This window comes from Myxine glutinosa, chromosome 11 (assembly GCF_964187855.1).
Source record: "Myxine glutinosa chromosome 11, kmMyxGlut1.1, whole genome shotgun sequence".
Lineage (NCBI taxonomy): Eukaryota > Metazoa > Chordata > Myxini > Myxiniformes > Myxinidae > Myxine > Myxine glutinosa.
Genome location: NC_136271.1, coordinates 97,960,298 through 97,988,207, shown reverse-complemented (window position 1 = coordinate 97,988,207; position 27,910 = coordinate 97,960,298). Strand labels below are relative to the sequence as shown.

At 42.1% G+C, this 27,910-nt stretch overlaps 1 protein-coding gene and 1 non-coding gene across 2 annotated transcripts in view; one reads left to right on the top strand and one right to left on the bottom strand.

The window, feature by feature from the left end:
* WASHC4 (WASH complex subunit 4) overlaps window positions 1-26,473 on the bottom strand; it is a 124,264-nt gene extending 97,791 nt beyond the window's left edge. Inside the window, exons 1-10 of the mRNA XM_068131439.2 lie at window positions 26,192-26,473; window positions 16,332-16,471; window positions 12,836-12,889; window positions 12,551-12,616; window positions 11,978-12,023; window positions 11,728-11,795; window positions 8,921-9,003; window positions 8,628-8,670; window positions 8,392-8,495; window positions 56-176 (exon numbers count right to left, since the gene is read on the bottom strand). Coding sequence (XP_067987540.2) covers window positions 56-176; window positions 8,392-8,495; window positions 8,628-8,670; window positions 8,921-9,003; window positions 11,728-11,795; window positions 11,978-12,023; window positions 12,551-12,616; window positions 12,836-12,889; window positions 16,332-16,471; window positions 26,192-26,240 — 774 coding nt within the window. The 5' untranslated portion in view covers window positions 26,241-26,473. The remainder of the gene's footprint in view (window positions 1-55; window positions 177-8,391; window positions 8,496-8,627; window positions 8,671-8,920; window positions 9,004-11,727; window positions 11,796-11,977; window positions 12,024-12,550; window positions 12,617-12,835; window positions 12,890-16,331; window positions 16,472-26,191) is intronic.
* Window positions 26,474-27,021: 548 nt separating this feature from the next.
* On the top strand, window positions 27,022-27,093 carry TRNAW-CCA (transfer RNA tryptophan (anticodon CCA)). Its single transcript has one exon. It is a non-coding gene; the product is annotated as a tRNA-Trp (tRNA).
* The last annotated feature ends 817 nt before the right edge of the window (window positions 27,094-27,910 follow it).

Genomic DNA, 27,910 nt, shown 5'->3' with positions numbered 1-27,910 from the left:
CAGCACACACAACCTTAAAACAATGGAGAACACTCAAAAATAACCCGCTCCAAACCTGCAATAACATGCCGTCCAAGAGATCCGTTTCAAGTTTAACCAAAAGTTTTTCCAGAGATCGCAGCTTGCCCTCTGGGAGATCAAACCGTCCTGGATTATGATGAACAGACTTCAACAGCCTTGAAGCACAAAATGCACCAAAAATAAAACACTTCAAAAATATTTCAAAGGACAATCTTGTTCATAGACGTGGTCAAATGCATTTCATTATCTTGTTTATAGACATGGTCAAAACGGTATATTGCTTGAAACAGGAAGAGCAGAAATACAATTCCAAATTTTAGCAAAAGTAAAACTTTTGCAGTTTAATTATATCAATGACTTTGATTAATATATATTTACAGGAAATAAACTAAAACATATATTTTGCAGTACTGTCATATAAAACATGAGAAGCATTCAAAACATTCTCAGACCGAGACACTCAAAATCGCCCAATGTATATGTATGTATATATATATATAGATATATATATACATTATATATATATATATATATATATATATATATATATATATATATATATATATATATATATATACATACAGTCACGTGAAGAAGTACGGTAAGTACAACCCCATGTAAAGTTTTGACTTTTTCAACATATTTCAACATACAGCTATTTGATCTTCATTTCAACAATATTGACAGATAAAGGTGATATAATATAACAAATATCATGAAACATTTACATTTTGTATTCCATTGTATAATTTAAATAAACATAAATGCAAATTTCGAATGTGGAAAAAGTAAGTACACCCCTACATTTATCACTACTTCAAATACCTAAAATTAGAATCAGGTGCACCAGCTCAGGTGCAAATGATTAGAACATCGTTAGAGAGGATCTTGGAGGAACCTGTCTTATTTCAACCCCAAACATTTCGTTTAGTTTGCTCTTTGTTGTTGAAGTGTGTGGCGTCACCATGCCTAGATCAAAAGAGCTCTCTGAGGCCTTCAGAAAGAAGGTTAGAGATGCCTACGAGTCTGAGAAGGGATTTAAAAAGATCTCCAAACAATTTGAAATGAATCATTCAACTGTCCGGAAGATCATCTACAAGTGGAGAAGATTCCAAACAACTGCCAACTTGTTCACGCCAGGCCGCCCCAGCAAGTTCAGCCCAAGAGCAGACCGCAAGCTGCTGAAAGAAGTCTCTAAGAACCCCAGAATGTCATCACGGGACCTACAGGTAGCTCTTGCCACTGTTGATGTCAAAGTGCATGAGTCTACCATGAGAAAGAGGCTGCACAAATTTGATCTACAAGGGAGGTGTGCCAGGAGGAAACCTTTGCTGTCCAGAAAGAACATCAGGGCAAGACTAAAGTTTGCCAATGAACACTGAGGCAAAGACCAGCACTTCTGGAACAATGTGCTCTGGATCGATGAGTCAAAGGTAGAGCTATTTGGCCACAGTACCAGAAGACATGTTTGGCGAAAACCAAAGACAGCATTTGACCACAAGCATCTGATACCAACTGGAAAGCATGGTGGTGGAAATATTATGGTTTGGGGCAGCTTTGCTGCATCAGGGCCTGGGCAGCTCACCATCATAGAATCCACTATGAATTCTTCATTGTACCAGAGGGTGCTTGAGGCTAATGTGAGGCCATCTGTCGGAAGTTGAAGCTCAACCGAAGGTGGACCTTGCAACATGACAATGACCCTAAATATACCAGTAAATCCACCAAGGAATGGCTGAAAAGAAAGAAATGGAGGGTTCTGGAATGGCCAAGTCAAAGCCCGGATCTAAATCCCATCGATATGTTGTGGGGGGATTTGAAACGAGCTGTGCATGCAAGAAACCCCTCAAACATCGCACAGCTGAAAGAATTCTGCATGGAGGAGTGCGCAAAAATTTCTCCCAGTCGATGTCAGAGACTGGTAGACAGTTATAAGAAACGCCTACTTGAGGTTGTTTCTGCTAAAGAAGGCAATACCCACCTATTAGAGCCAAGGGTGTACTTACTTTTTCCACATGCGAAATTTGCATTTATGTTTATTTAAATTATACAATGGACTACAAAATGTAAATGTTTCATGATATTTGTTATATTATATCACCGTTATCTATCAATATTGTTGAAATGAAGATCAAATAGCTGTATGTTGAAATATGTTGAAAAAGTCAAAACTTTACATGGGGTGTACTTACTTTTTCACGTGACTGTGTATATATATATATATATATATATATATATATATATATATATATATATATATATATATATATATATAAACTGAACATCAAAAGAAACTTATCACTTTCAATTTTTTTAATGTGCAGATCGCAGCTTGCACGCACTTGTTGTGCAAGTTGTGTACTCCAACATGTACTCGGTCATGTGTGACAGCAGTGATGCATGAAAGGCATCAATCAATGAAATGATGCATGAAAGGCATCAATCCATGAAATGATGCATGAAAGGCTTGCGGACTTCCCCTCTGGTCGTAGACAACGTGTGGCCCTGAATGGATTTCTCTCATCTCCCCTTCCTGTTCAGGCTGGAGTTCCCCAAGGCAGTGTTCTGGGCCCTGTGCTTTTTCCGGTCTTTATCAATGATCTCTCCGACTCTCTGGAAAATCCTCTCTATCTCTTTGCTGATGACTCCACTCTCTGCCGCTCCATTCCTCTTCCCTCAGATCGGCAGTCTGCAGCCTCCTCACTCTCTGAAGACCTGGACAAAATCACAGACTGGTCAAACAAGTGGAACATGTCTTTCAATCCTGACAAATCTCACACTCTTACTATGTCTCTCCGAAAAGATCGACTGGACAACCCTCCCATCTACTTTCTCAACAATCCTCTCCAAGAAGTTCTGTCGCTCAAGCTTTTGGGTCTCACTATCTGCCATGATCTTTCTAGGGAAAACCACATTTCCAAGCTGGCCTCCAAAGCCAGTCGCCGACTGGGCATCCTCCGTCGTGCGAAGTCCTTCCTCGGCACACCTGAGCTCCTCACCACATACAAGGCTTTCATCCGCAGCTCAATGGAATACTGTTCTCCCCTATGGGCCGGTGCTCCTGCCTCACACCTAGCTCGGCTTTACGCTGTTGAAACCAAAGCTTTCAGAATCATTGGAATCTCCCGTGATGAAGCTATCTCCGAGGGCCTTTCACTCACTCACCGCAGACAGGTAGGTGGTCTTTCTGTCTTCTACCGACTCCTCTCCGGCCTTGCTCCCCCAGCTCTCTCTGTGCTTTGTCCCCCAGATATTCCTAAAGGTCGCACAAGATCTGCCAGCAACCCTCTGATGGTTAAACTGCCGAAATCTCGGCTCTCTGCTCACCTTCACTCTTTCATTCCTCTTTTCTCCCGTCTCTGGAACAAACTCCCACACTCCCTTCAATCCCACTCCTCCCTCTAGGTCTTTAAAACAGCTGTTCACCACCATCTCTTATCTTTCCCCATCCAAAACCTTGATCTTTTCTACCCCCACTAATTCACCTCAGATCCACCTTGTTATATATCCAGTCATGCGTCGCTTTACGTCCGTCCGAACAACTTCCGATCGCTTATACGTCCGTGGCCCATAAAAATAATAAGAAAATAATGGGGATAAAAAAACCCGTTCAGACAACGGGACGAAGCGGACGTAAGTGGCCTTAGAGCGGGCACGCTCACGCATGCATCACGTGTTCTTAAACAAAATAGATTGTGCTGTCAGGCGTATGATGATACAGTACAGTAACTATATATCCATAATATGTTTTGATAGATATAAGAAATGCCTATGTTACTGGTTTATGTTTTTTGGCAACTGTACAAACTGTATAACAGTGTATGCTTGGTTTTGCCTCGTCGGCAGCGCCGCAGCATCATCAGCATCCAGTCTCGATTACCCCTGCGTATCGTGAGCGTTATTCCATTGTCTTTTCATTTGATTTTATTAAAATCAATCAACCCTAAAGTTAATCATGGGTCCCAAATGTAGCGCAACCAGCCCTAGTGGTAGCAGCAGCAAGAAACAACGCAAGAGCATTGATTTGGAGGAGAAGCAGAAAATAATAAGACAGCGTGAGGGCGGCAAAACTGTGAATGCTATCGCACATGATTCCGGCATGTCGCACTCTACGATCACGACGATAATGAAAAACAAAGATACGATACTGCATCTACCTCTCAATCAGTGAACAGTGTACTGTTTAATTTTACTTTACAGTACTGTGCCTGTTTTACTGCATGTATATTATACCTGTATTTTTTTTACTACAATATATTACCCAATGTAGACATTATGGTATTTTATTAGCCTTCTTAACCTCTGTTTCAGTAGTTGTGTACGTTATCAAGTGAATTTAGTCAATATTGTACAGTACAAGTACACTGCAATATTCCACATACACGTAAGTATAAATACAAAGTTCACAATGTGATGTTCGGACAACGTCCAATTCGGTTAACGTCACTTTTCCAAGAACGTTAAGCGACGCATGACTGTACATACAAACATATATGTACATATATGTTCAGTTTGTACACACACACATATATATATATATATATATATATATATATATATATATATATATATATATATATATATATATATATATATATATATATATATATACACATATACATACACATATATATACATACATATATATATACATACACATATATATATATACACATATATATATATACATACACATATATATACATACACATATATATACATACACATATATATATATACATACACATATATATACATACACATATATATATATACATACACATATATATACATACACATATATATACATACACATATATATATATACATACACATATATATATACATACACATATATATATATATACATACACATATATATATACATACACATATATATATATACATACACATATATATATATACATACACATATATATATATATATATATATATATATATATATATATATATATATATATATATATATATATATATATATATGTACATATATACATACACATATATACATACACATATATACACATATATATTATATTATAATACATTTTTTTATATGCAGTCATGGCAAAAAATATGAGCACCCTTGCACTTTTTTCAAATAACTCACAATTTTCTCTAGAAATAAGCTGAAATTCACAAAAGCATTTGGTCTCAACAATTCTTTATTTCACTGTTAATATTACAGAACCTTTGTTTTTGATTCAGAACTTAATATATCCTTTTAAATCAGAAAATAAAAATTAACGGCATTGACAAAATTATTGACACCCTTGACAATATTTAGTAGCACAGACTTTGAACAAAATAACTGCAGTCAAGCGCTTCCTATAGCCATGAATGAGCTTCCTACACCTCTCTACTGGCAGTTTGGCCCACTCTTCTTGTGCAAACTGCTCCAGTTATCTCAGATTTGAAGGGTGCCTTCTCCCAGCTGCTGTTTTCATATTTCCCCACAGGTGTCCAATGGGATTTAGATCTGGACTCATTGCTGGCTACTTCAGAACAGTCCAGCATTTTGTCTTGAACCATTCCTGGGTGCATTTTGAAGTGTGTTTGGGGTCATTGTCCTGCTGCAAGACCAATGACCTTCGACAGAGACACAGCTTTCTGACACTGGGTTGAACATTATGCTCCAAAATGCCTTGGTAACCTCATTTCATGATGCCACACACACATTTAAGGCACCCAGTGCCAGAGGCTACAGCCATGTTTGATTGTAGGGAAAGTGTTCTTTTCTTTGAAGGCTTCATTTTGTTTCCTGTAAACATAGAGATGATGTGCTTTACCAAAAAGCTCTAATTTGGTCTCATCTGTCCACATGACTTTCTCCCAGAAGGATTTTGGCTTGTTCAGGTGTGTTTTGGAAAACTGCAATCGGGCTTTCTTATGTGTCTGTCTCAGCAGTGGGGTCCTCCTCGGGCTCCTACCATAGAACCCCCTTTCATTGAGTTGGCGACGAATGGTGCGAGTTGAAACTGTCGTACCTTGTGTCTGAAGGGCAGCTTGAATCTGTTTGGCAGTTGATCGAGGTGCTTTCTCCACCATTCAAACAATCCTTCACTGTAATCTTCAATCAAGCTTTTCTCTTGCGACCACATCCAGGTAGGTTGGCTACAGTGCCATGGGCCTCAAACTTCCTGATAACATTGCGTATGGTGGACACAGGAACATCAAGGTCTATGGAGATGGACTTGTAGCCTTGAGATTGTCCATGCTTGGCTACAATCTTGTGTCTGACCTCCTCAGACAATTCTCTGGTTTTCTTTCTTTTCTCCATGCTCATTGCGGTACACACAGTGACACAAAACAGCAGAAAGACTCCTTTTCTCAATTCAAACTAGTTGAATGAGTGATTTTTATACTGCAGGCACCTGCAACTCACCACAGGTGAGTTCAATTCCAAAGTAAAGGAGAATCACCTTCTTGAAGTCTAATTATTTCCAACAACAATTATTTCTAACAATTTCTAAAAGGTGGCAATAATATTGCCGAAGCCATTTTAGGGCTAAGTGTAGTGTTGAATAAGCTAAGATTGAATATTATTCAAGCTTTTTTTGTTTTGTTCCACTTCAAACCATAGAAATAGATATGTGGATACCAAAATATTTTTAAAATTTCAACAATTTGCTCGAAGAAATGGTGCATTATTTGAAAAAAGTGCAAGGGTGCCAATATTTCTGGCCACGACTGTATATATATTGTCGCGCGATTGCCCTCGATTAATACCGTGGGATGGCCAAACAAACTAATGGAGGCGTTTATTCAATGACGGATTTGACTAGGCAGCACGGGATGAAGAAGGAAGAAGAAGAAGCAGCGAAAGCTCTTACCTGTAGCGATCTCACTGGCAGCTCCGATCCTGTAGGAAATCAACTCAAACGAACACGGGGGTAAAATGTACAAAAATAAACAGGTTTATTACATGGAACCCGATACAAAGGAAATGTGAGGGAAGAACTAATTCTAAATTTGGACGTCCCCACACAGATTTCAAATGCGAGACAAAGGGAGAATGAATAAAATAAATGTCCCGTCGTGTATTTTTGAATGCGAGCTTATCTGTCTGGCAGTGCAGCGTCGGGTCGATGTTCGAGCGTGTCGTCCGACGCAGCTCCGGTGGGCGCGAACTGCCCGATCCTTGGCGCGGAGCAGCCCTCGGGGCAACAACTAGTCAGCGCTCCAATGCAAGGCTCGCTCGTCGTTCGTCGTTCGCACACCAACACAAGGGAGAGAATTGACGGCACAGTTCTCTCCACCATCTTTCGAACTGCTCGTTCCTCCACCAGGTCCGAAGCAAGGGAAAGCCCAGCGCGAAGGGACAGTCATGAGCAAGAGGCCAAGGGAAGAGAAGCGAGGGAAGAGACCACAAGGAAGAGAGACCGAACAGCCAGCCAGCGAAGAGACAGCCAAGAGCAGAGGCCATAATGCCGGCGAGCGAGTCGTTTTGTCACTCGCCCTGTGACGTCAGCCCTTTCTCTCTCCCAACCAGTGCCTCGTTTTTTTTGTGGTCTTTCGCGCCTTCTGACGTCACCGGTGCTTGTCCTCCAACCAGCGACCTGCATCTAAGTAGTCGTTTTGTGCATTCCGCACTGATTGGCCGAATGTTCGCGCCTTCCGCACTGATTGGCCGAGGTGTCAACGGTCGGTGGCCAATCAGTGTGTCGCCCCTTTACCTTTCTCACCCTCCAATCAGTGGCCAGCTTCTTACCCCAACCAATCACACGTTCTCCTGGGCGTGGCTATTGCTTGTTGGTTTTTCCAAAGTCATTGTGGCGGCAGGGAAATATTTAATGTGTGGTGCGCTAATGGGCCTATCTAATGTCTATGGGATGTATTGCCATAAGGGACACTGGGATGCTCACCGAGGGAACGACACACAAGGGAATTTTACCCATAATCCCTGAACTAATTAGCATGCCCCGCCCCCTCGAGGCAGGGACGAAGATACAAGCTTAATCCGACATTCGGGCTACAGAACTTATTACATCTACATTCCCTATCACGACAGTCGAGCACCTACCTATGCAGATCTACCTAAATCTATATATGCCCCTACCCACCGACATAACAATACACACACACACACACACACACACACACACACACACACACACACACACACACACACACACACACACACACACACACACACACACACACACACACACACACACACACACACACACACACACAAAAAAAACTCCATTTTATATTGTATATTATTAGATTGGGATAGATGCTACAATGCTGCATACAAAAAGGAAGTGATGTCCAAAATAGTTAAAGATTTGATCCTGATATCGATGTCATCGAACCAACACTTTAAAAAGAGTCTCCCCAAATTACCTTTTGTACATTGTCCAATGTTCTTTCAGAGTAATTTGGTGCTTGATGATCTCATCCAATGTAAGAAGCACAGTGAGGAGGTCACCAAGATGTTCAAATACAGTCTGATGTGAAACAAATGCAAAATAATGAGCACAGCACAATGACATTTCAGAATGAATATAAAAGAAAAAACTGTGGGAGTATGTTGGATCAAATAAAGGAGCAAAAAAAAAAAAATTACACAAGTCAGTTACCTGTAAATGAACAGCTGATACATCTATAATCTTGGGTGCAGCCCTGATAAGCAACAAAAAGAAGCAAAAACCACAGAGAATGTATACGTAAAAACAAACACACACACACACACACACACACACACACACACACACACACACACACACACACACACACACACACACACACACACACACACACACACACACACACACACACACACACACACACACACGATGGAGTTACATAGAGTGTGAAGGTGTATTGTCATGATCGGCGAGAAAACAGCAATATGCAAAGAAGAAAGCCTTACTTGTTGCTGGTGTAAAGGGAAGCAAGCTGATGGATCATGTTGGCAACTACTTCATAACAGCGGGCTACAAAGCAAGAGAGTTCCTGAAGTATAAAGATAAAAAATAGAATTGGCTAAAACTGAACAATGGAATATTAGTGCATCATACCGCAATGACTAAAATGTACATTTTCTTCCAAAATAGCAAGAAAACTCAGTGGCATAATGGTTAAGGAATCCCCTCCGAGTCTGGGAGGTCAGTGGTTCAAACCCTGGTTGACTCATACCAAAGACTTCCAAAATGATATGTGCTGCTTCCTTGCTTGATGCTCAGCATTAAAAAAAAAAAACAGCGTGGAAAAAAACCCATAGGCTGGCATCCATGGGGAAGAGGATATTCCTCCTTGACTGCCCCGCTGAATGAGCAGAGAAAAGCGATCTCATAAAGATGACGTCGCTGGTACCCAGGGTGCTCCGGGAAGTGGTGTCACTTCAACCAATCTCAGTGGTTGTGTTTGTGCGAAAGTCAAGTTTGGTGTTCTCTCAAGTGTGTGTGATTTGTGTTGCAGCACAAGCGTTGGAGCCTGTTAAAAAATTACTAGAACGGCCACTTGGTAGAGCACATACCTCCACCGGGATGAACAGTTTACCAATTTTGTATCCCACTGATCTGGATTTAGACCAGAACCAAAATCGAATCGCTTTGCTCTTGTCGCCGACCCAGCTCATCCACCAAGTTTCATCTCAATTGGTCCACAACTTTCTGAAATACCATGCTATGCATCGTTTTTGACACTATCTCTCAATGGTGAATAATCACTTTTGAAATTATATGATCCAGATCTTCTCCAAAACCTAATCAATTAGTCTTGGCCACACACCCAACATGTCCACAAAATTTGGTCTGAATCCGTCCTTAACGTTTTGAGATATCCTGCTCACAGCCAAACACGCAGGGGTGAAAACATAACCTCTGTGTCCACCTTTAAAATATGGAGGCAGAAGTAATAAAAAACAAGCGTTACGCCTAGGTCCCCCGTCGGTGAAGTGATGCGAGTTGACAAAGTGGAAGACGCAAGGCGGCCATCTTGGATTTTGACGTGGCGACCCAATTTTCAATAGCGTTCTTCCTTATGCGTAGATACACCCACACACCAGATTAGAAGTTAGTACTTCGCTTATTTTCAAGATATTTCGCTCACAAGGTTCAGACATACATGGCGTCAGACATACATGGCGGCGGCCATCTTGGATTTTGAGGTGGGTTGCACCCACACACCAAATTAGAATTCGGTCCTTCGCTTACGTACACACGCACGGAGGGGAAAACCATAGTCCCCCTTTCGCTCCGCGGTGCGACGGGGGACAATAACATCCAACAAAGCTCACTTCGAAGTACACAATTTGAAATGAAAAGATATAATTCAAAACTAGAAGCAAAAAAAAACCATCTCGGATCAAGAAACGCTGGCTCTTTTGTCGTAACTTTTTTGCATTATTAAGACGGTGGCTCAAATATCCTTCTGATCACAATGAATTGCAGAGTTTAATCAAACCCCGAACTCCGCTGCCCGTCTACTCACCCATTCCCGGACCCGTGACCACATCACCCCCGTCCTTTACAAGCTTCACTGGCTCCCCATCTCCCAGAGAATCCAGTACAAAATCCTCCTCTTGACCTACAAAGCCCTCCATAACCTGGCCCCATCCTACCTGGCTGACCTCCTCTCCAGACACACTCCCACCCGCAACCTCCGCTCTGCTGGTACCAACCTCCTGACCCCCCCCATCCGGACCAAATTTAGATCCTGGGGGGACAGGGCCTTCTCCATCGCTGCTCCCACCCTCTGGAACTCGCTACCTCACACCATCAGAGACTCCTCCTCACTCACCACATTCAAAACATCACTCAAGACCCACCTGTTCAACACTGCATTCAACATTTAACCCACAGCATCTAACCCCTGACTATCTCCTCTCCTTCTCCCTCCTTTGTGCTTTGAATATTTCCCTATTGATTCTTCTTTTTTTTGCAATTGTCTTTATGTTTTGCTATGCGTTATGTTTTGCACTCTGTCAAAGCGTCTTTGGGCTTCCTGAAAAGCGCTATATAAAATAAATGCATTATTATTATTATTATTAAACCAAATCTCTCTGCAAGGATAAAAAAAAAATTCCCTTTGTCGAGAAATTAGTGTCGGATGCTGTTTATCTTAACGGGACAATGTGTGGTAGGCAAGCATCAGATATATGATTCCAATCATTCATAAAGACCTGCTATGTTCTTTTCTGTGAAGCATGATTTTCAGTAATTTACGAATCTCACCGTACAATAATATTCTTCACGCGAACGTTCGCTTGCCAAGGCTTTACTTCAATAATTTCTTGAATTGATCAAGGAACAGGACCACGGCTGGTTTTTCAACCACCTTTTTGAGCATTTTAGTTGTGAAATAAACATGACAATTATTTTACCTCAAAAGTTTTTTTTTTTTAATCTGAAATTTGTCACCAATTACTGTTAATGAAACCAGGCTTCTTCTAAATCCTGATCGAGCATTTATTGCTATTCCACGAGCCAAGGTTTTTGTGTGCAGTTTTCTTTTCCGGTTTCCAAAACTTTTGGGCCTTGTTCATACCCCTGTAATTTCAGCAAGATTTGGATAAAAATTACAACCAAACCATAAAGGCAAGTAGGGCTGTATCTGCGATCTCTAATACTTTTCTTAACCCCATTAATGTCTGTAGCACCATCATAATGTTGACGCCGATGCACAAATTGTGTATTTCTATTCCCTGCCAAATGTTTACGGTGTAACAATGATCACCTGAAAGAACGCAATCATCCTGCCCATCTGGATCAATGTTTCTCCTTCCTGAGAACTTGACTCCGCAACTGTAATAAGTACAATGAAATTTTTTTTAAAGAGCCATATCTTCGTTACAAATCCTACATTACCAAAACAATGCCATGCACAGCATTTGAAAACAAACAGACATTAATACAAAAAGTCCAATCCAGTCCAGTTCAAAAACTCCGGCATAAAAGGTGATAATAAATACTTGAAAGTGACATACCTCCTTCTCCATAGAATAGGAGTCCATTGTAAAACTTTTTTTCGGCCTAAAAAGAAAAAGAACTACTTAATGTAAGATCCAAACAAATGGTTAAGAGATAGGGTTACTTCCAGATATATCAAGGGCAGGGGGCAAAGAAATGGGGGTAAGTGGTTACCTTACTTATGAAGTAATTTTCCTTAACTATACAAGCTTTCATTGTGTTAATTGTAAACTTAAAACGTATGGTTTGCCATAAAGATTTGTCATTGGACGCATGGATTTTAGTTAGTTTCTCCTCATAATGTATGACAGTCGGACTTAAACCGATTGGTTGGAAGCTGTCGCTGATGTACAGTGTCAGTGTTTTGATGTGTATGGCACTATCAATTGTGTCTGTGCAAAAATGAGGCTTTCCCAGGACAGGAAATAACATGGCGCTGTTGAAAGGCAGGGGACGGGAGGAAAAATGGCCATTGGAGGATATGAGCTGGACGGGTTAAGGGGAAGGGGGTCAAATAGGGGCTCGACTTGCCCTGCCATTTAGCTCTAGGTGAAACCCAAAAAAGGAAAACTCGAGCTGGCGATTCTCACCTCACATTTCAGCTTGTTCATTTCACAACACAGGGCTGCAAATACAGTGATGACTTTGTTCAAAACCTGCAAAACGAGCCATCATGTCAGCACAAACCTTATCTCCAAAAATAAAAATAAAATAAAAACACTCCTGTAGTTTGGTTTACTATAATTACTACAAATCGCCATGTTATTCTGCAACACATGCATTGTAGAAAAGCCAAAAGGAAAAACTGCAAATACATTTAAGGGAGAAACAATTATTATTATTATTTTTAAACTCAACAGTAGGCAGAGAATTACCTTGTTGTCTGTATTAATTATATCAAGTACAGTCGTCTGTTCATATGGCAAGAACTGCAAGAGAATAGCATAATACAGAAGGTAAAACAAATCAAAATGAAAACCACAAATCTACTAGTTCATCAAGCTATTATTTCCAATGGGGGGAGAGGGATGATGGAGAAATAAATAAACAACTCAATTCGTTAATTATTAATAAATAAACAAAGAAATTGCACAAAAAAGCCAGGTCATATGGTCCTGATGAAACATGGAATATCATCATCATCATCATACTATAATAGAGCTACATATGTATGTATGTACGTATGAATATATGAATGTATGAATGAATGAACGAATGTAACCGAAACTCCAGGGACTGATTTTTTCATAAATTAAATCAGTACAGCCGGACCCCAACATTCCCGGGGGATGCGTTCCTGGTAAGTGCAGTGAATGTCGAATCCACGAATGTCAGAGCATTATTTCAGTGGGAGAAAGGGGGATAGGAGCCTAGTGGTTCGTGAATCATGAGGGAAATTTTTAAAATTTTACAATAACGAATGCACATGATTACAGTTGCATTCAAAATGCTTACAAGTAAAAAAAACAGCAGGACCCCTTCCAATTTTTATTGAAGATACGGTACGTAAAGTACGACGGTCAAGAAAAATACCGCGAATGTTGGAACCGCAATTGTCGACGCATCATTTCAATGGGTACTAAAGCGGCACTCTTCGACGTCATGATATCGACCAATATGCATCTGCCTACATTATTACATCATTATACATGCTTGTACCAAGTATGATTTAAATCCCTTCAGCTGTTCTTAAGTATCATATTTTTACCTGACATGACCTCTGACCTTTGATGCAGAAATCTAATCAGGTTGTCGTTTCATCAAAATATATATTCATACCAAGTTTGGTCAAAATCCCATCACTGGTTCACAAGTTAGCTCGGCAACAGAATTTTTACTTAACGGGACTTCTGACCTTTGACTCTACAATCTAGTCCGTTTATCTTTACATCATTATACATACTTGTACCATGTTTGACTTGGTTCCCTTCAGCCGTTCTTAAGTTATCAGGGTAGCAAAAACCTATTACAGACTCTGACCTTTGACCTCTTGACCCCCAAAATGAAATATGTTCATCTTTGCATCATAATACATACTTGTACCAACTTTGGTCAAAAACCCATCATTTCAATCCTGATGCTGCTGGTTCACAAGTTATCGTGGTAACATGATCTTAACCCAACATGACCTCTGACCTTTGAGCTTTAACCTTGTGACCTCAAAATCGAATCAGTTAATCTTTACCACATTTTACATACCTGCACCAAGTTTGACCAAGATCCATTCAACCATTCTCAAGTTATCGCGGTAATGAAAACCTGTCACGGACTGAAGGACGCACAACCCGAAAACATAATGCCTCCTTCCGGGGACTTCGTCGGCAGAGGCATATAAAATGGGGAAAGGTTCCTGGCGCATGATTCATAAGGGAAATTTCATAAATTTTACAACCACGAATGCACATTAATAACGTTTCATTCAAAATGCTTACTACTAAAAGAACAACAACAGCGGGATTCTTTTCAATTTTATTGAAGATATGGTACATTAGAGTACAAAGTAACTTTGAGTGATGACGATGATGAATTATTATACTGATGATACTGATGAATTATGATACGGATGATAATGATGATGGTAATGATGATGATAATAATGATGATAATGATGATGACAATGATGATGATGATGCTGACATTGCTGATGCTGCTGCTGATGAGGATAATGATGATGATGATGCTGCTGCTGATGGTGATGATGATGATGCTGCTGATGTTGGTGCTGATGCTGATGATGATGATGCTACTGCTGCTGATGATGTCGATGATGTCGATGATGATGATGATGCTGCTGATGACGATTTAAAATCTAGCCAACTCAATGAACCCCTCTCAAGAAGATGTAGGTGAGGGTGCTGACGAGTCATGCACCAAAAGGAATGTGTGTGAGGGCACTGAAGACGATACAGGTGAGGTCGCTGACGAGTCGTGCACCGAAGGGGATGCAGGCGAGGGCGCTGAATGTGTTAAAGTGGAGGGCCAAGGCGAAAACAAAAAACAATGGATGATCGCGAGCTGCTTCCTCAATTTCTGCAAGTTTCTATGCAGCTCTTTGTATGGCAGCAAAACATCATCCAACTCCCTCTTGAACTGGAGGAACCGCTCCATTGATGGGTCAGCATATTGTAACCTGTCAGAGACTGACCTCATATCCTGCAGCACCTCAGCCAGAAATTTGAAAGTCAAGTTGGGCCTCGCCACTTCTTCACTGTCCCCTTCCTCTTCAGAATCCTTAATGATGGCCTCCAACTCCTCCTCAGTCAAATCCTCACCATGAGAGGCGATAAAATCTTCTAATTCCTTAGGCTCCATGTGGTCGAAGACCTCCGCTCCCACATTCCGTGCCAACCCAGCAATTGCCCGCCTCTCTTATGTGGTGTCGTGAAAACCACTGAAGTCTTCGACTACCTGTGGTCATAGATTGTGCCAGCAAGCACTGAAAGCTTTGATTGGAAGGTGGAAGCTTTGATTTCGTCCAGCAAGTCTTTGATGTGTGCAAAAGTTTATGAGCGTGAGGAATCACAGTAGGTCAAGGCAGTGGGATGAAAAGAATAAATTAAACCCAGAGCATTCTGTACATAAGTACTCGTGCGGGAGTTGTGGGTAGATGGAGGATGGGTGGGTAGTGTGCCCATTGTTTGCAGGGGATGTCGGTGGTGGAGAATTGTGGTGAGGGATATTTCTTGCATACATACAGCTGCTTTGTGCGTGAAGATGCTTTTTGAACAGTTATGCATGCGCCTCATGGTAAATGGTTTACACAGCTGGTGACAAATTGTTTGCATGGGTGGTGAAAGATTTTTTTTTTTTTAGAACTGCCATGCGCGTGGCACGTGGAAGATATGCTTTTTGTGCCTACGAAAAACCGCGGAAACACAAAGCACAGGGCCGCGAATGTAGAAGCAGGTCTCATGTTATGAACCGCGAATATGCAGGGTCCGTGAATGTTGGGGTCAGGGTGTACATGACTTTTTCGGGGAAACTTAAGCTAGAATGAAATTGTAAAGATATATGTGTACACAAAATAATTTAATTTGAAACCAAGTAAATGAAAGAGAGGCACTGAGGAACGAAAGACGAACTAAGGGATGTCATTTTTATACTTGAATGTATGTTCTCAATTGTAAATCAAGAGGTCTGAATTGCTGACACTGTCTATCGTGCAGACAGGAATGATTATTAAGGAATCTGACTTTTCAAAAATAAATCAAACTTGAGTAGAACAGTACTTAAGTGTGTTTACTGCCCATCTTAGATGGGCACTTCATCTCCTACATATAATCAAACCAATAAGGCTGCACTTTAAAATAAGACCACAACAAAGGACAGAAGCACAGCTTGTGCAACAATGAGCACTTTTTTTTTTTTAACCTGTAGCGAGATGGGATCCAATGTGAAATCCCATGAGTCTCCAACAGCGCAGTCCAACGCATCCTCTACGCCGTTGAGCTGCGAGACGTATTCGTCAAGAAAGCGACCGTACTTCTTCACTTGCACTTCTGCCAATATTTCTGCAGAGGAGAATTCAAAAGAAACATGTATTAGGTGAACATTCTCGATATCAAAACATATATTCCACTAGCTGAATCTCTTCACTAGCTGAAATCCTGCGATGCCCGGGTTCTTTTTGAATTAATCTACTACTATAATTCAGCTTTTACTCGCGGCCATAGAAGATTGACTACTATAATTCAGCTCAGCTTTTAATTGCGAAATGGGCCCAGCCCGGCCGAGGTGGCCTCGACCGGCCTCGTCACCAAGACTATAACCTTCCCAGGGTCCGTCCCGACATTTTTTGTTTCAGAGGTTTCCTCCTATCTTTCACCGTTCAGAAGATTAGTGCGTGCAGACAAACAAACAAACAAACAAAAACTTTCTTTTATATATATATAGATAGAAGAAGATTAGTGGCTGGGTGACGTCGTAGTGAGCACGACGGCGACAGTCAGTTTGTCAGATGTAGTGGGATTCTGACCTACAAACTGCTAATGGTGGAAAATCCTGTACCAATACATCAAAGGTGGCAATCTTTCCGTCGTACTTTAACTTACTAGCAGCACAGCCTCTCAATATTACTTAGATAGGAGCTTCCTGTTGCGACAGAGAGAACGGTGGCATATCCGCAACTGGGGAAACCAGGTTGCATCTGGGGACATCCACTCTGGGAGAACTTATTGGCCAATGACATCAAGTGTCAACACATTACTGCGAGAGCAGGATGTCCCAATGCAATTCAAGATATCTATACATATATAGATATTCAAGATATATTACAGTACATGGGAACATCTCATATCATAAGCTTAGGTTTCTGGGATATCTATACCATCACTTATTACAATGAGTCCAACAAGATGGACCTACCTCCGAACTGCCGAGTCTGGATTTGATTCACGACCCGAAAATAAACTGCTTTCACAGGCAAGAAATCGTATCACAATACACGAAGTCTGTCGGTTGACGTTAAGTTGGGTGTCCTGTCTGCTAGCATTAGTTGGTGGACGTTAAAGATCCCACGGATATAGCAATGTGCCGGTCGCCGGGATTTTAACCCACCATGTTTTCATGACAGACTGGCAATTTAAATTTTTAAAAAAAAATTGATGAAAAAAATTAATGATCCTATGCACAAGTGCTTCGGTTATACGATTTACTTGAAATCCCGATCAAAATGTAGTCAACAACTAACACATAACTTCCCTTTTCCCAATCATCCGTCTATGTCTCTATGATATCCTGGGTTTCATTATCATTGCAACAAGTGCAGAAAATAACTTTGGCCAATCAGAAACCTTCACCAGGTCAGCCTGGACGTTCGTTCCAACAATCACTAAAAATTCCCATGTTGCCTTCAAGTGAAGGATATGCAAGATGAAGTGATCATTTAAATCAGCCTTGGAGGATTTTGTGGAATCAGCCTTGGAGGACACACAGGACACCTTGGAGGACACAGTCCTTGGAGGACTTGGAGAATCAGCCTTGGAGGACACATTTTGAAGTGATCATTTAAATCAGCCTTGGAGGATTTGTGTTCCAGAACAAAGTAGACAGAAGTATGTTTTTACTGCTTGTATACACATAGGATACATAACTCCAAGGTTGTGGAGCTACTGTCTCAAGGATCTGACCGTTTTCTCTTCCCGGCTGTCCTTTATATCTTAAACAATTACTCCCAAAGAGAGAAAGCTGCCCTACTTGAATGAATCCCGCCAGTTAGATTAAAGCGTCTATCTGCTTGCGACATTCCCAGCGCTTTATTGGAGTATCCCTGATGAGGGTTAAATTGATAAATCTTTCTTCATGGCCAGCATGGTTTTAAACTGTGTTCGGCACTCAACAACGTGCTGCACCGTTCAGGCGCGTGGGCCAACTCAACTGTTTAAATTATCAGTACACCAAAGCCAGCTAAGCAGTAATGTTAACTTGAGTAGTAGATACCTTAGAGTTTTAGCCATTGAATCACAACAAAACCAATGAAGTTGAAGATACATATCTCGTGCGTTCGAAACAGTCTCGCACCACACCCTGCTCTCCAAACTCTCCTCCTATGGTATCCCTGGAAACCTCCATGCATGGCTTGCGGACTTCCTCTCTGGTCGTAGTCAACGTGTGGCCCTGAATGGGTTTCTCTCATCTCCTCTTCCTGTTCAGGCTGGAGTTCCCCAAGGCAGTGTTCTGGGCCCTGTGCTTTTTCTGGTCTTCATCAATGATCTCTCTGACTCTCTTGAAACTCTCTGCCGCTCCATTCCTCATCCCTCAGATCGGCAGTCTGCAGCCTCCTCACTCTCTGCAGACCTGGACAAAATCACAGACTGGGCAAACAAGTGGAACATGTCTTTCAATCCTGACAAATCTCACACTCTTACGATGTCTCTCACACCATATTCCTGCAGGACACACAAGATCTGCCAGCAACCCTCTTCTGGTGAAATAGTCTAGTAGGAAGACTAGGTCCCCCTGCACCCCCCGGAGATATACTTCTAATCAGTGTTTCTAGATTGGAAAAAATGTGTAGAAAATGACTAGCTATGGCCCCAAGCTGAAAAAATGTCCCACATACCATTTTTATGCAAATTACTGCTGCCATTATCAAAAAAACGATTTTTGACATATCTCAGCCAATATTGCAGATAATTGAAAAATGAAGGTGTCTAGACCCATGTTTTGAAGGGCATAGATCATGATAGAACTATTCATAACATGATTACATGTGTCTATGGTATACTAGTATGCATATTAATGCTGTAATTACAAAATAATCAGTTTTACAAATGATAAGGATACGTTAATACTGCAGATAACTTAACATGGTACATAAGGGGTCTAAACCCAGGTATTTTCAAGGTTAAATGTCAACAAGATGCTCCTGAGTCTTGCATAGGGGCGGGACATTGGCAGTAACATTGGTACCACTCAACTTTTCTTCCCACCATTGACTTTGTATTGCGAGAGATTTTCACTTGCTTATTTAAAGGTTTCTCACCCAGCCCACGTAAAATCTACCAACTCCTGCTGTTAACTCCCAAACATATTTTTTTATGTTATCCAATCACAGTGCAGAAATGACAGACTAGAGATCCAAATTAGTGCTGCTATAGCTGCCATTTTACATTTCCATCCATGTAACATGCGCGCTCGCGCGCTCGTATCAATTGGTAATGTCGCGCGCTCGTATCAATTGGTAACGTTGATGTTATTGAATACCTCAGTTGAAAGTTCAGTCTTCCATTCCATCTGTGTGTTGTTCTTGGTATTCATCCTCCAATCTAGCCAGGTAAGATGCTAACTATAATGTTACTCACACTCTTGACTTCAGTTTCTGCATGAAATCATAAACAGGCAGAATAACAGCTGAGCCAGCTAGCACCATGTTAGCTAACGTTAAAGCTAGCCTCATCTATGTACAGTATGTTCCTAATGTCGGTGTAACTTAAACTTTTGTTAATGCCAAACATGAGACATATCTGTTGACTTCTGTATATGAATTGAACCAGAAAGAGGCACGACAGCTGAGCTAGCTACAGTAACTTAGCACAATGTTTCATTGGCCTAGATAGCTAACGTTAGTGTGGAAGAATTTAGATGTTTTAGCTATTAGCACTTTTGATGCCACTAAACATGGTTTAGTCAGCTAAAAAGTACCCTAGTGTAGAACATGACTCAGAACCTCTGTTACCTCACTGAAAACTCAGAGCCTCCTTTCACAGGCACTTTTAACATCATTCGTGATTTCTTATTTGTCATTTAACAGTGATGGTAGACATCGACAGCAAGCATGCCCAAAAGAAAACGGAGTGTAGAACCTGCAGCCCAAAGCTCTCCTCCTACATGCATCCTTCATGTACCATCCATGTCTGATCATGGGGATTTCACGCCCCTCCGTAAAATTAAAGGATCTGCTTCAGAAAAACTGCAACTGCTTCAAAAGATCCGGGATAGACGTCTCAACCAACCGCATGACTCCCCATGTCGTATGCAATCAGTATGTGATCAGATCCCGGCAACTCTTCCTGATGACCTAGAAAGAGTAGGATATCACAGCAAGTGTTATAAGCACTTTGTCCGCCACTTTCATCGTCTGGGAGATGATACAGAACCAGGGCCATCAACCTCATCATGGCATCACTCTCCTCGTAAACCAGGAGGTTCTGCTGAACCCATCTTCCCGCCAGAGTGTATATTTTGTGAGAAAGTTGAGACCAAAGATGCTCATCGCAATACTGAGAGGCCTACAACCTTCCCATCCTTTAAAAACAAAGAAAATGCATGGGAGCAAATCGAAACACGGGCTGAGAAAATGGGTCTCTATCGACTCCATCGAAAGGTGAAAAACAAAGACCTCTTTGCATGTGAGGCCAAACACCATCCGTCATGTTTTAAAGCTTTCCGCACAGCATTCTACAACTATGAGCGTGCGATTCACAGAGCCGAAGCACCAAAGGAGCAGGCTTGCATGTCAGCCGCCCATGAAAAGGCATTCAACTCAGTACTGGAACACATTCAAACCCAGGTCATCCAGCAGAATAAAGTTCTACAGCTTTCTTCCTTGCGCTTGCTCTATGTCGAGGAACTGAAACTGAATGGATATGAGAACTCAAATTATCGGTCAGAGAAACTACTGAAACGCCTACAGAATGACCCAATCAAGGAGCATATCCACTTCACGAAGGTTGATCATGACAAATGTGATGTCATTTCTTTCTGGCTTGTGCACAGCTCAAACATAACAGTTTCCAATGCTCTCGCACGAGCATTCACACTCGGAAGCACAAACAAGAACCAAAATGTTGCCCTCCAACTTCGCCAGGGTATTCTACAGGCTTTCAGAGAGTGTAAAGACCAACCATGGCCACCAACAGCTGAAGACATGGAGCTCAATCCTGAAGACATCCTACCTCCAGACCTTGTCCGCTTTCTCAGCGTGCTAATGACTGGCAAGGAGGGCATCGAGACAGAAAAGGTGAAGCGTCTGGTCTTCTCCATTGGACAAGATCTGTGCCGTGCAGTGTCAGATGGAAAATGGAAGTTACCAAAGCACATTCTCCTCTGTGTGACTGTAAGGCACCTGTTCCGAAGCAAACAGCTCACCACAATACTACACAGGCTTGGACACTCTGAGAGCTACGATTTCGCCTTGGAGTTGGAAACTGCTCTCGCCAAGGTCCTGGATGAAGTCTCAACTTATCGTACACCACAAATTGTGACAGGAGAGGGCAACCTTGTATTCCACTGTGAGTGGGACAACTTGAATAAAACCACTACCAGTGTGCACGGCAGCAACATTGTAAACAGTGCTGGAGGAATCATGGTGCAGGAGGTCAAGCCCGGGTTCGAGAGCAGCAAGGACCGAATGCTACCTACCATCAATAGGTCACAACAGCGTAGCCTGAAGGTCGACACACCAAAAACTCTCCCACCCTTGCACTTTACTCGCGTTGGCCCGAAGTTCCCTGAAGGCTCATCATTCACACCGCCAGCAGAGAATGACACAGTCTATGCCACTACGATGCAAGAGTACTACATCTGGCTCTTCATCAGATACATCGGAAGCTGTGGCCTGCAGCCTGTGCCTGGGCTAGGGGGTTTCACCTCTGCAACTGGTTCTCCCCCACCCAGCAAATCAACAGTCGACTACTGCACGCCTATCCACCAACCGATCACAGATCGGATACAAGAACGCTGTAGTCAGAACACCGGACACAGACATCCTCCTGATCCTGCTCCACCATGCCCACAACATCAAGCTGACGGTGTACCTGGATACAGGGTCAGGGAAGCATCGCCAACTTGTCAACGTCTCTGAGCTGGCAGAATCCCTGGGAGAGGACTACTGTGCCACTCTCCTGGGGTACTATGTGTTCAGCGGAGAAGACTGCACCAGTGCCTTCAAAGGGAAGGGAAAAGTCGGGCCCTTGAAAAAGCTGGAGAAGAATCCCAGGTTTCACAGGGCATTCGGTGAACTGGGTGACAACTGGGATGCCAACCCTGAGGTGGAGAGGCAGTTAGAAAAATTCACCTGTGTGATGTACGGCCAGAGTCGCGAGTCATCAGTGGACATTGTCCGTGCCAAGCTGCTACGAAAAATGGTGGGAGAGGACAAGACCCTCACATCCAAGTCCAAGGTTGATCTGGCTCGCCTTCCTCCATGCCAGTCTGCCCTGAAGCCGCACATCCAGCGTGTGAACCACCGCGTAGCATTGTACAAAAGAGCCGATCAACCTATCATCGAAAAGCCAAAACCTTATGAGGAGCAAGGATGGATAAGGACTGATGAAGGACTGTTGAAACCAATGTGGTCCAGTGGTCCCATCCTACCAACCTCACTGGTGGATCTTCTGAACACAGGAGAGCACGAAGAGGAGGAGGAAGAGGAAGGAGAAGAAGAGTTTGACTCTGACGATTTCGATGAAAATGATGATGACTGACTCAGTGTAGAATCACTAATGCTAATGATGTTTATCTAAAACAAGCAAGAGAAGAGTGGTCACATTGAGTGCTAGGACTATTTTGACAGTTGTAATATTTAGAAAAATAAAACTTTGTGTTAACGTCTGTGTAGACGGACCTTAATATGAGTCTATTATTTCGTAAAACTGTGATTATTTTGTAAATAAAGCACTAATTAGCATACTAGTATACCATAGACACATGTAATCATGTTATGAATAGTTCTATCATGATCTATGCCCTTCAAAACATGGGTCTAGACACCTTCATTTTTCAATTATCTGCAATATTGGCTGAGATATGTCAAAAATCGTTTTTTTGATAATGGCAGCAGTAATTTGCATAAAAATGGTATGTGGGACATTTTTTCAGCTTGGGGCCATAGCTAGTCATTTTCTACACATTTTTTCCAATCTAGAAACACTGATTAGAAGTATATCTCCGGGGGGTGCAGGGGGACCTAGTCTTCCTACTAGACTAAAACTGCCAAAATCAAGACTCTCTGCTCACCTTCACTCCTTACATTCCTCTTTTTTCCCCACCTCTGGAACAAACTCCCGCAATCTCTTCAATCCCACTCCTCCCTCCAGGTCTTCAAAACAGCTGTTCACCACCATCTATTATCTTCTCCCATCCAAAACCTTGATATTTTCTACCCCAGATATATTAACATCCACTCCAATTCCACCTCCTTCAAATTCCGTTTTCTTTCCCCAAAGTCCCTGTGGTGTCCATATTGTTTATCCCGTGTACCCCGCCCCAGCCCTGTCCCTTCCACAGATCTCCCAATGTCCCTGTTCTCTACTGTTGTTGTGCTTCCCTCTCTCTCCCCCTCTCTTCGTTATATTTCTATGTGTTAGCTCTTGCACAAACCTTGACTTGGTATAAAAAAAGTTTAATTTCAATTATGAACTCTTTAAGATACGAGTTCATCAATTTAAAGGATAAAATAAACGCACAGTCAAAGACTCGAATGCCAAGATCAAAATAACAAGACCGAAAGTCTAACAACGCCATACCGGGCTTGTTTGATACTTTAGTTGAAGAGGATAGTATGACCTGGGTGGGGATACCAGTTAGCAAATAATGTAAGGTATTGAATTTGTTACAATAAATTCCACATTCCTGTGCCACCTTCAGTCGAACGTCAGGCATGGACAGCAGGCTCGTGAAGGACTTGGACAAAAACGTACCCACTTTGAATGTTGCTATATCCAGTTAATGGCAAAACTACAAATGGGGAATCCACAAATGTCATGGACGAAAAACCCTTACCTCATTTCTTCATTCTGCTTTAAACTCAATATCTCTATATTTTCATTCCAAACAGCATAATTCATCATTCCAATCACAAATTAATACTGTAGTATTAGTATATAGAATATATAACGTTAAATCACGATTATATTGAGATGTTATCAAACCAGCGTACCGTCATCTGTTCACTTCCGGATCCGGGAGCAAGGTCCGTGACGATCGCATTTCAAAATCAAAATTGAATTGAGGAATTTTTGAAACCTGCTACCTACCTTACGACACCTGCTGGGACCACGAAACGTTCCACAGAAGGTTATTATATTTTCCATTAGTAAAATATGCAACTGTAATGGTTACTAAACACTGTTTCCCAGTCATGTAAGCAGATCCTCAGCACTGATTGGACGTTTGAGAGGGACAAACATACATACATACATACATACATACATACATACATACATCGGACATCGGACAGACAAGCACTGTGCCAGACGGCATTGCCCTATGGGCTACGCAGTAAAACTATACATGTAAACAGACAACAACAAAATGTACAAATGATCAAAAAAAAAAAACTCGTTGAAAAACATTAATTGCTTCACTTTCCTTAGTTATTTGTTAGGGGTACCCCATAGGTTCTTCTTCACCACCGCCTATTCCTTTTCTTCACAAAAATTGTTTTCCAAAACTGTGTCAGCCAAGCGCTTGGTCCACCAACCATCTTCCCGCACGTAAAGAATGACGTTTCTCCATTCCTTCAACAAAAAAATCTTACCTGCCATCCCATCATCTTTATCTCCATTTGTCCAATTTGGGAAATTGGAATCAGCATCCCTCCAATTCATGTCCCTTCTTTCTGATTCTGCCCTCCTCACTCCCTCAAAGCCTCATGTGCCCCTTTCTGTATCACTCATCACCGCACCCTCTTGATGCTTCCCCCTCAACCTAACCACTTAAGCCTTCCCACCTGCACCCCACCCACTCAAACCTTCACCAGAACCATGACGTGAGCCTCCTTCTCACCCTGCCGATGCAAAGCCTCACCACCCCTCTCCTAACATGGAGCCTCACCCCCTCCTAAACCGCCCCTCCCCTCCTAACATGGACCTCAAATATCCGAGATCGCCGCTCCAACCTGACGGATCTCTGCCGATAAACCGGACATCATCTGTTTAACACAATCCTTCCTCCCACAGGACATCCCTGACTCCATAGTGTCTCCCCCGAGCTATCATCTCCCCCAATAGGCCTCAACCCTGTCCAGCAGCGGAGTTGCACTTTACATAAATAGACCTCAACTTCTCAATGCCCGAGGACCGATCTTACACATCCAAACCCCCTAGAGTACCTCTGGCTGTGACTCCCCTCCGCTCACACCTCTTGATTGTCTGTATGTTGTATCATCCTCCCCACAGTGACGACTCTCTGTGGACAACAGACAACATGGACACACTTTTATTTTTAACCACTCATCGCAACCTTCTCTTCCTCATAGTCACATGTTGTGATTTAAATCGTCACCATGTAACTTGGCTGGGTGTTGGTACCTCCCTCACCAGCCACGGCACTTCAGCAAAGGACTTCTGTGACTCCACGTGACTCCACGTGACTGACTCAATCTGTGAACCTTCCCACCTGGAATTTTGCCTAAACAGACCGGGAACAACAGGATACTACTACCTCATATCCCACATGATGATGCTGGTTCGTATACAAGCTGTGGCTGCTGGTTGCATCATTTTCTGGGAGCGCGGCCGTGCCGCTGATGCAGTGCCCTTGTTACCGGTCATCTGTGACTCATTTTGCCGACTCAGGACCCGAAGATCTCGAGCCAGCCACCTTAACCGTCAGGTTAACCCGACACCAGGACGACGATGAAACTCTGAAGGAGTTGAAGCGACACTTTTGACTTTCTCTCAAACACCACCACAGGAAAATGTCCGCCTTTCAGAACCCCGCCGTGCGAACTTCACCACAGCCCATGAGCGCCTTATCCCTGACACATCGACATCGACGTCTGCACTTACTCACGGCACCTTCGTCCAAGCCGTCCAACAGCCACGGCCGTTCCGCCATGGCGACGTCACGTGCCCAGCGACCGCACGCGACACTCGCTCACTGTTTTGGCGCTTCAACGAAATTCAGCGCTCGCTTCTGCTCGTCTTGTTATTGTGCGAACAATTAATCATTACAATCGATCCGAAGTCGGGGAAGCCTCATGGAAACAACACGGAACTAAGAGTTCTGACAGAATGCGGACGTGTGCAATTTAAAAAGATGTTATTGTTGTTGTTGTTGTTGTTGGTACTAGTTTATGGGATTCCCTTCAGAGTGGATGACAATAAAATAATGTGAAACCATTTGTTGTGAACATGGAATTAAAAATGAACAACTTAGCCGTGAAAGCAAGGATTAGATTTTGTAATAAATGGACGCGAACCTTACACCGCTTTCGTTGACTTGCTCAATGTTATGATTAAAGATGCACTTCATCACGTGATCCAACGTCACAGACGACAGCGATCAATATCCGGTCAATTTCTGTTTGCTGTACATTTTTCCTGTCTTTGTCTTGCTCTTCCAACAATTCCTGCACAAGATGAGATTAAATGAGGAGAACGATGACGAGGGGAATATATTAGCGACGATTTCCGGTGAATATATTTATATTTTCCACAACATGGCGCAAAACAGTAATATCAAATTATTGTGAAATAAAAAAACATACACATAAACATCGTTTAATACGTTCGGAATGAAATTGAAGAATGAAATAACACTTGAGTTGTCAAAATATATTGGTAAACCTGAGGGGAGATCTTTAAATTCGACAGGAAAGAGGGTAAAGCACAGCTCGGACCTCGTGGCGCAACGGCAGCGCGTCTGACTCCAGATCAGAAGGTTGCGTGTTCAAATCACGTCGAGGTCATATACCTTTTACAAAAATCTTCACTGTTTTCGAAAGGGCAGATTTTTAGTGGATGAAAAACAATCCCGGAGCAACGAGAACTAGCAAAATACAGACTTGGCATTTAATATGGAATATATTTTTTTGTGGGGGTGAACTTACTTTTCAAGATGACTTAGAACCAAAAGTTCATTGGAATTATGTTGAAATTATTCTAGATTTTGTTAATGTGACCTTTAAAAGAAACAAAAAACACATTTGACATTTCGAAACAAATAAATTGATCGTTAAAAGTGATGTAAACTGATATCGAACTCAATTCATGGACAGTACTGTGTTAAACTTCTGTACGTTTTCCAGAAGCATCTCTTTATTTTGCACATTAGCCAAAAAATTTTTTAACAAAAACAAAAGTTAAATTACGACTGGGATTACGGACAGTAAAATTACAGTTCAGTACTTCGTGTAACCCCCACGAGCATTCAGGAGAGCACGTACACGTTGAGGCATGCTGTTCACGAGATTTGCCAAGGTTTGGACAGGAATCGCTTGCCATGCAGTTACGATAGCCTGCTGCAATTCACGCACAGAGGTCGGCTGCTGGTCCAAGTTGTCGATTTGACGCGTTAATTCTGCCCACAAGTTCTCTATCGGATTCATATCCGGGGACATGGCAGGCCACTCCATATGCTCTACGCCACGGTCAGCAAGAAAGTGTTGGATCATGCGAGCACGATGAGGCCGTGCATTGTCATCTTGGAAGACAAAGTTTCCTCGAAAGGCTGCACGAACAAATGGAAGCAATGTTTCTTCCAGAATGGCCCTGTGCTTGAACTGG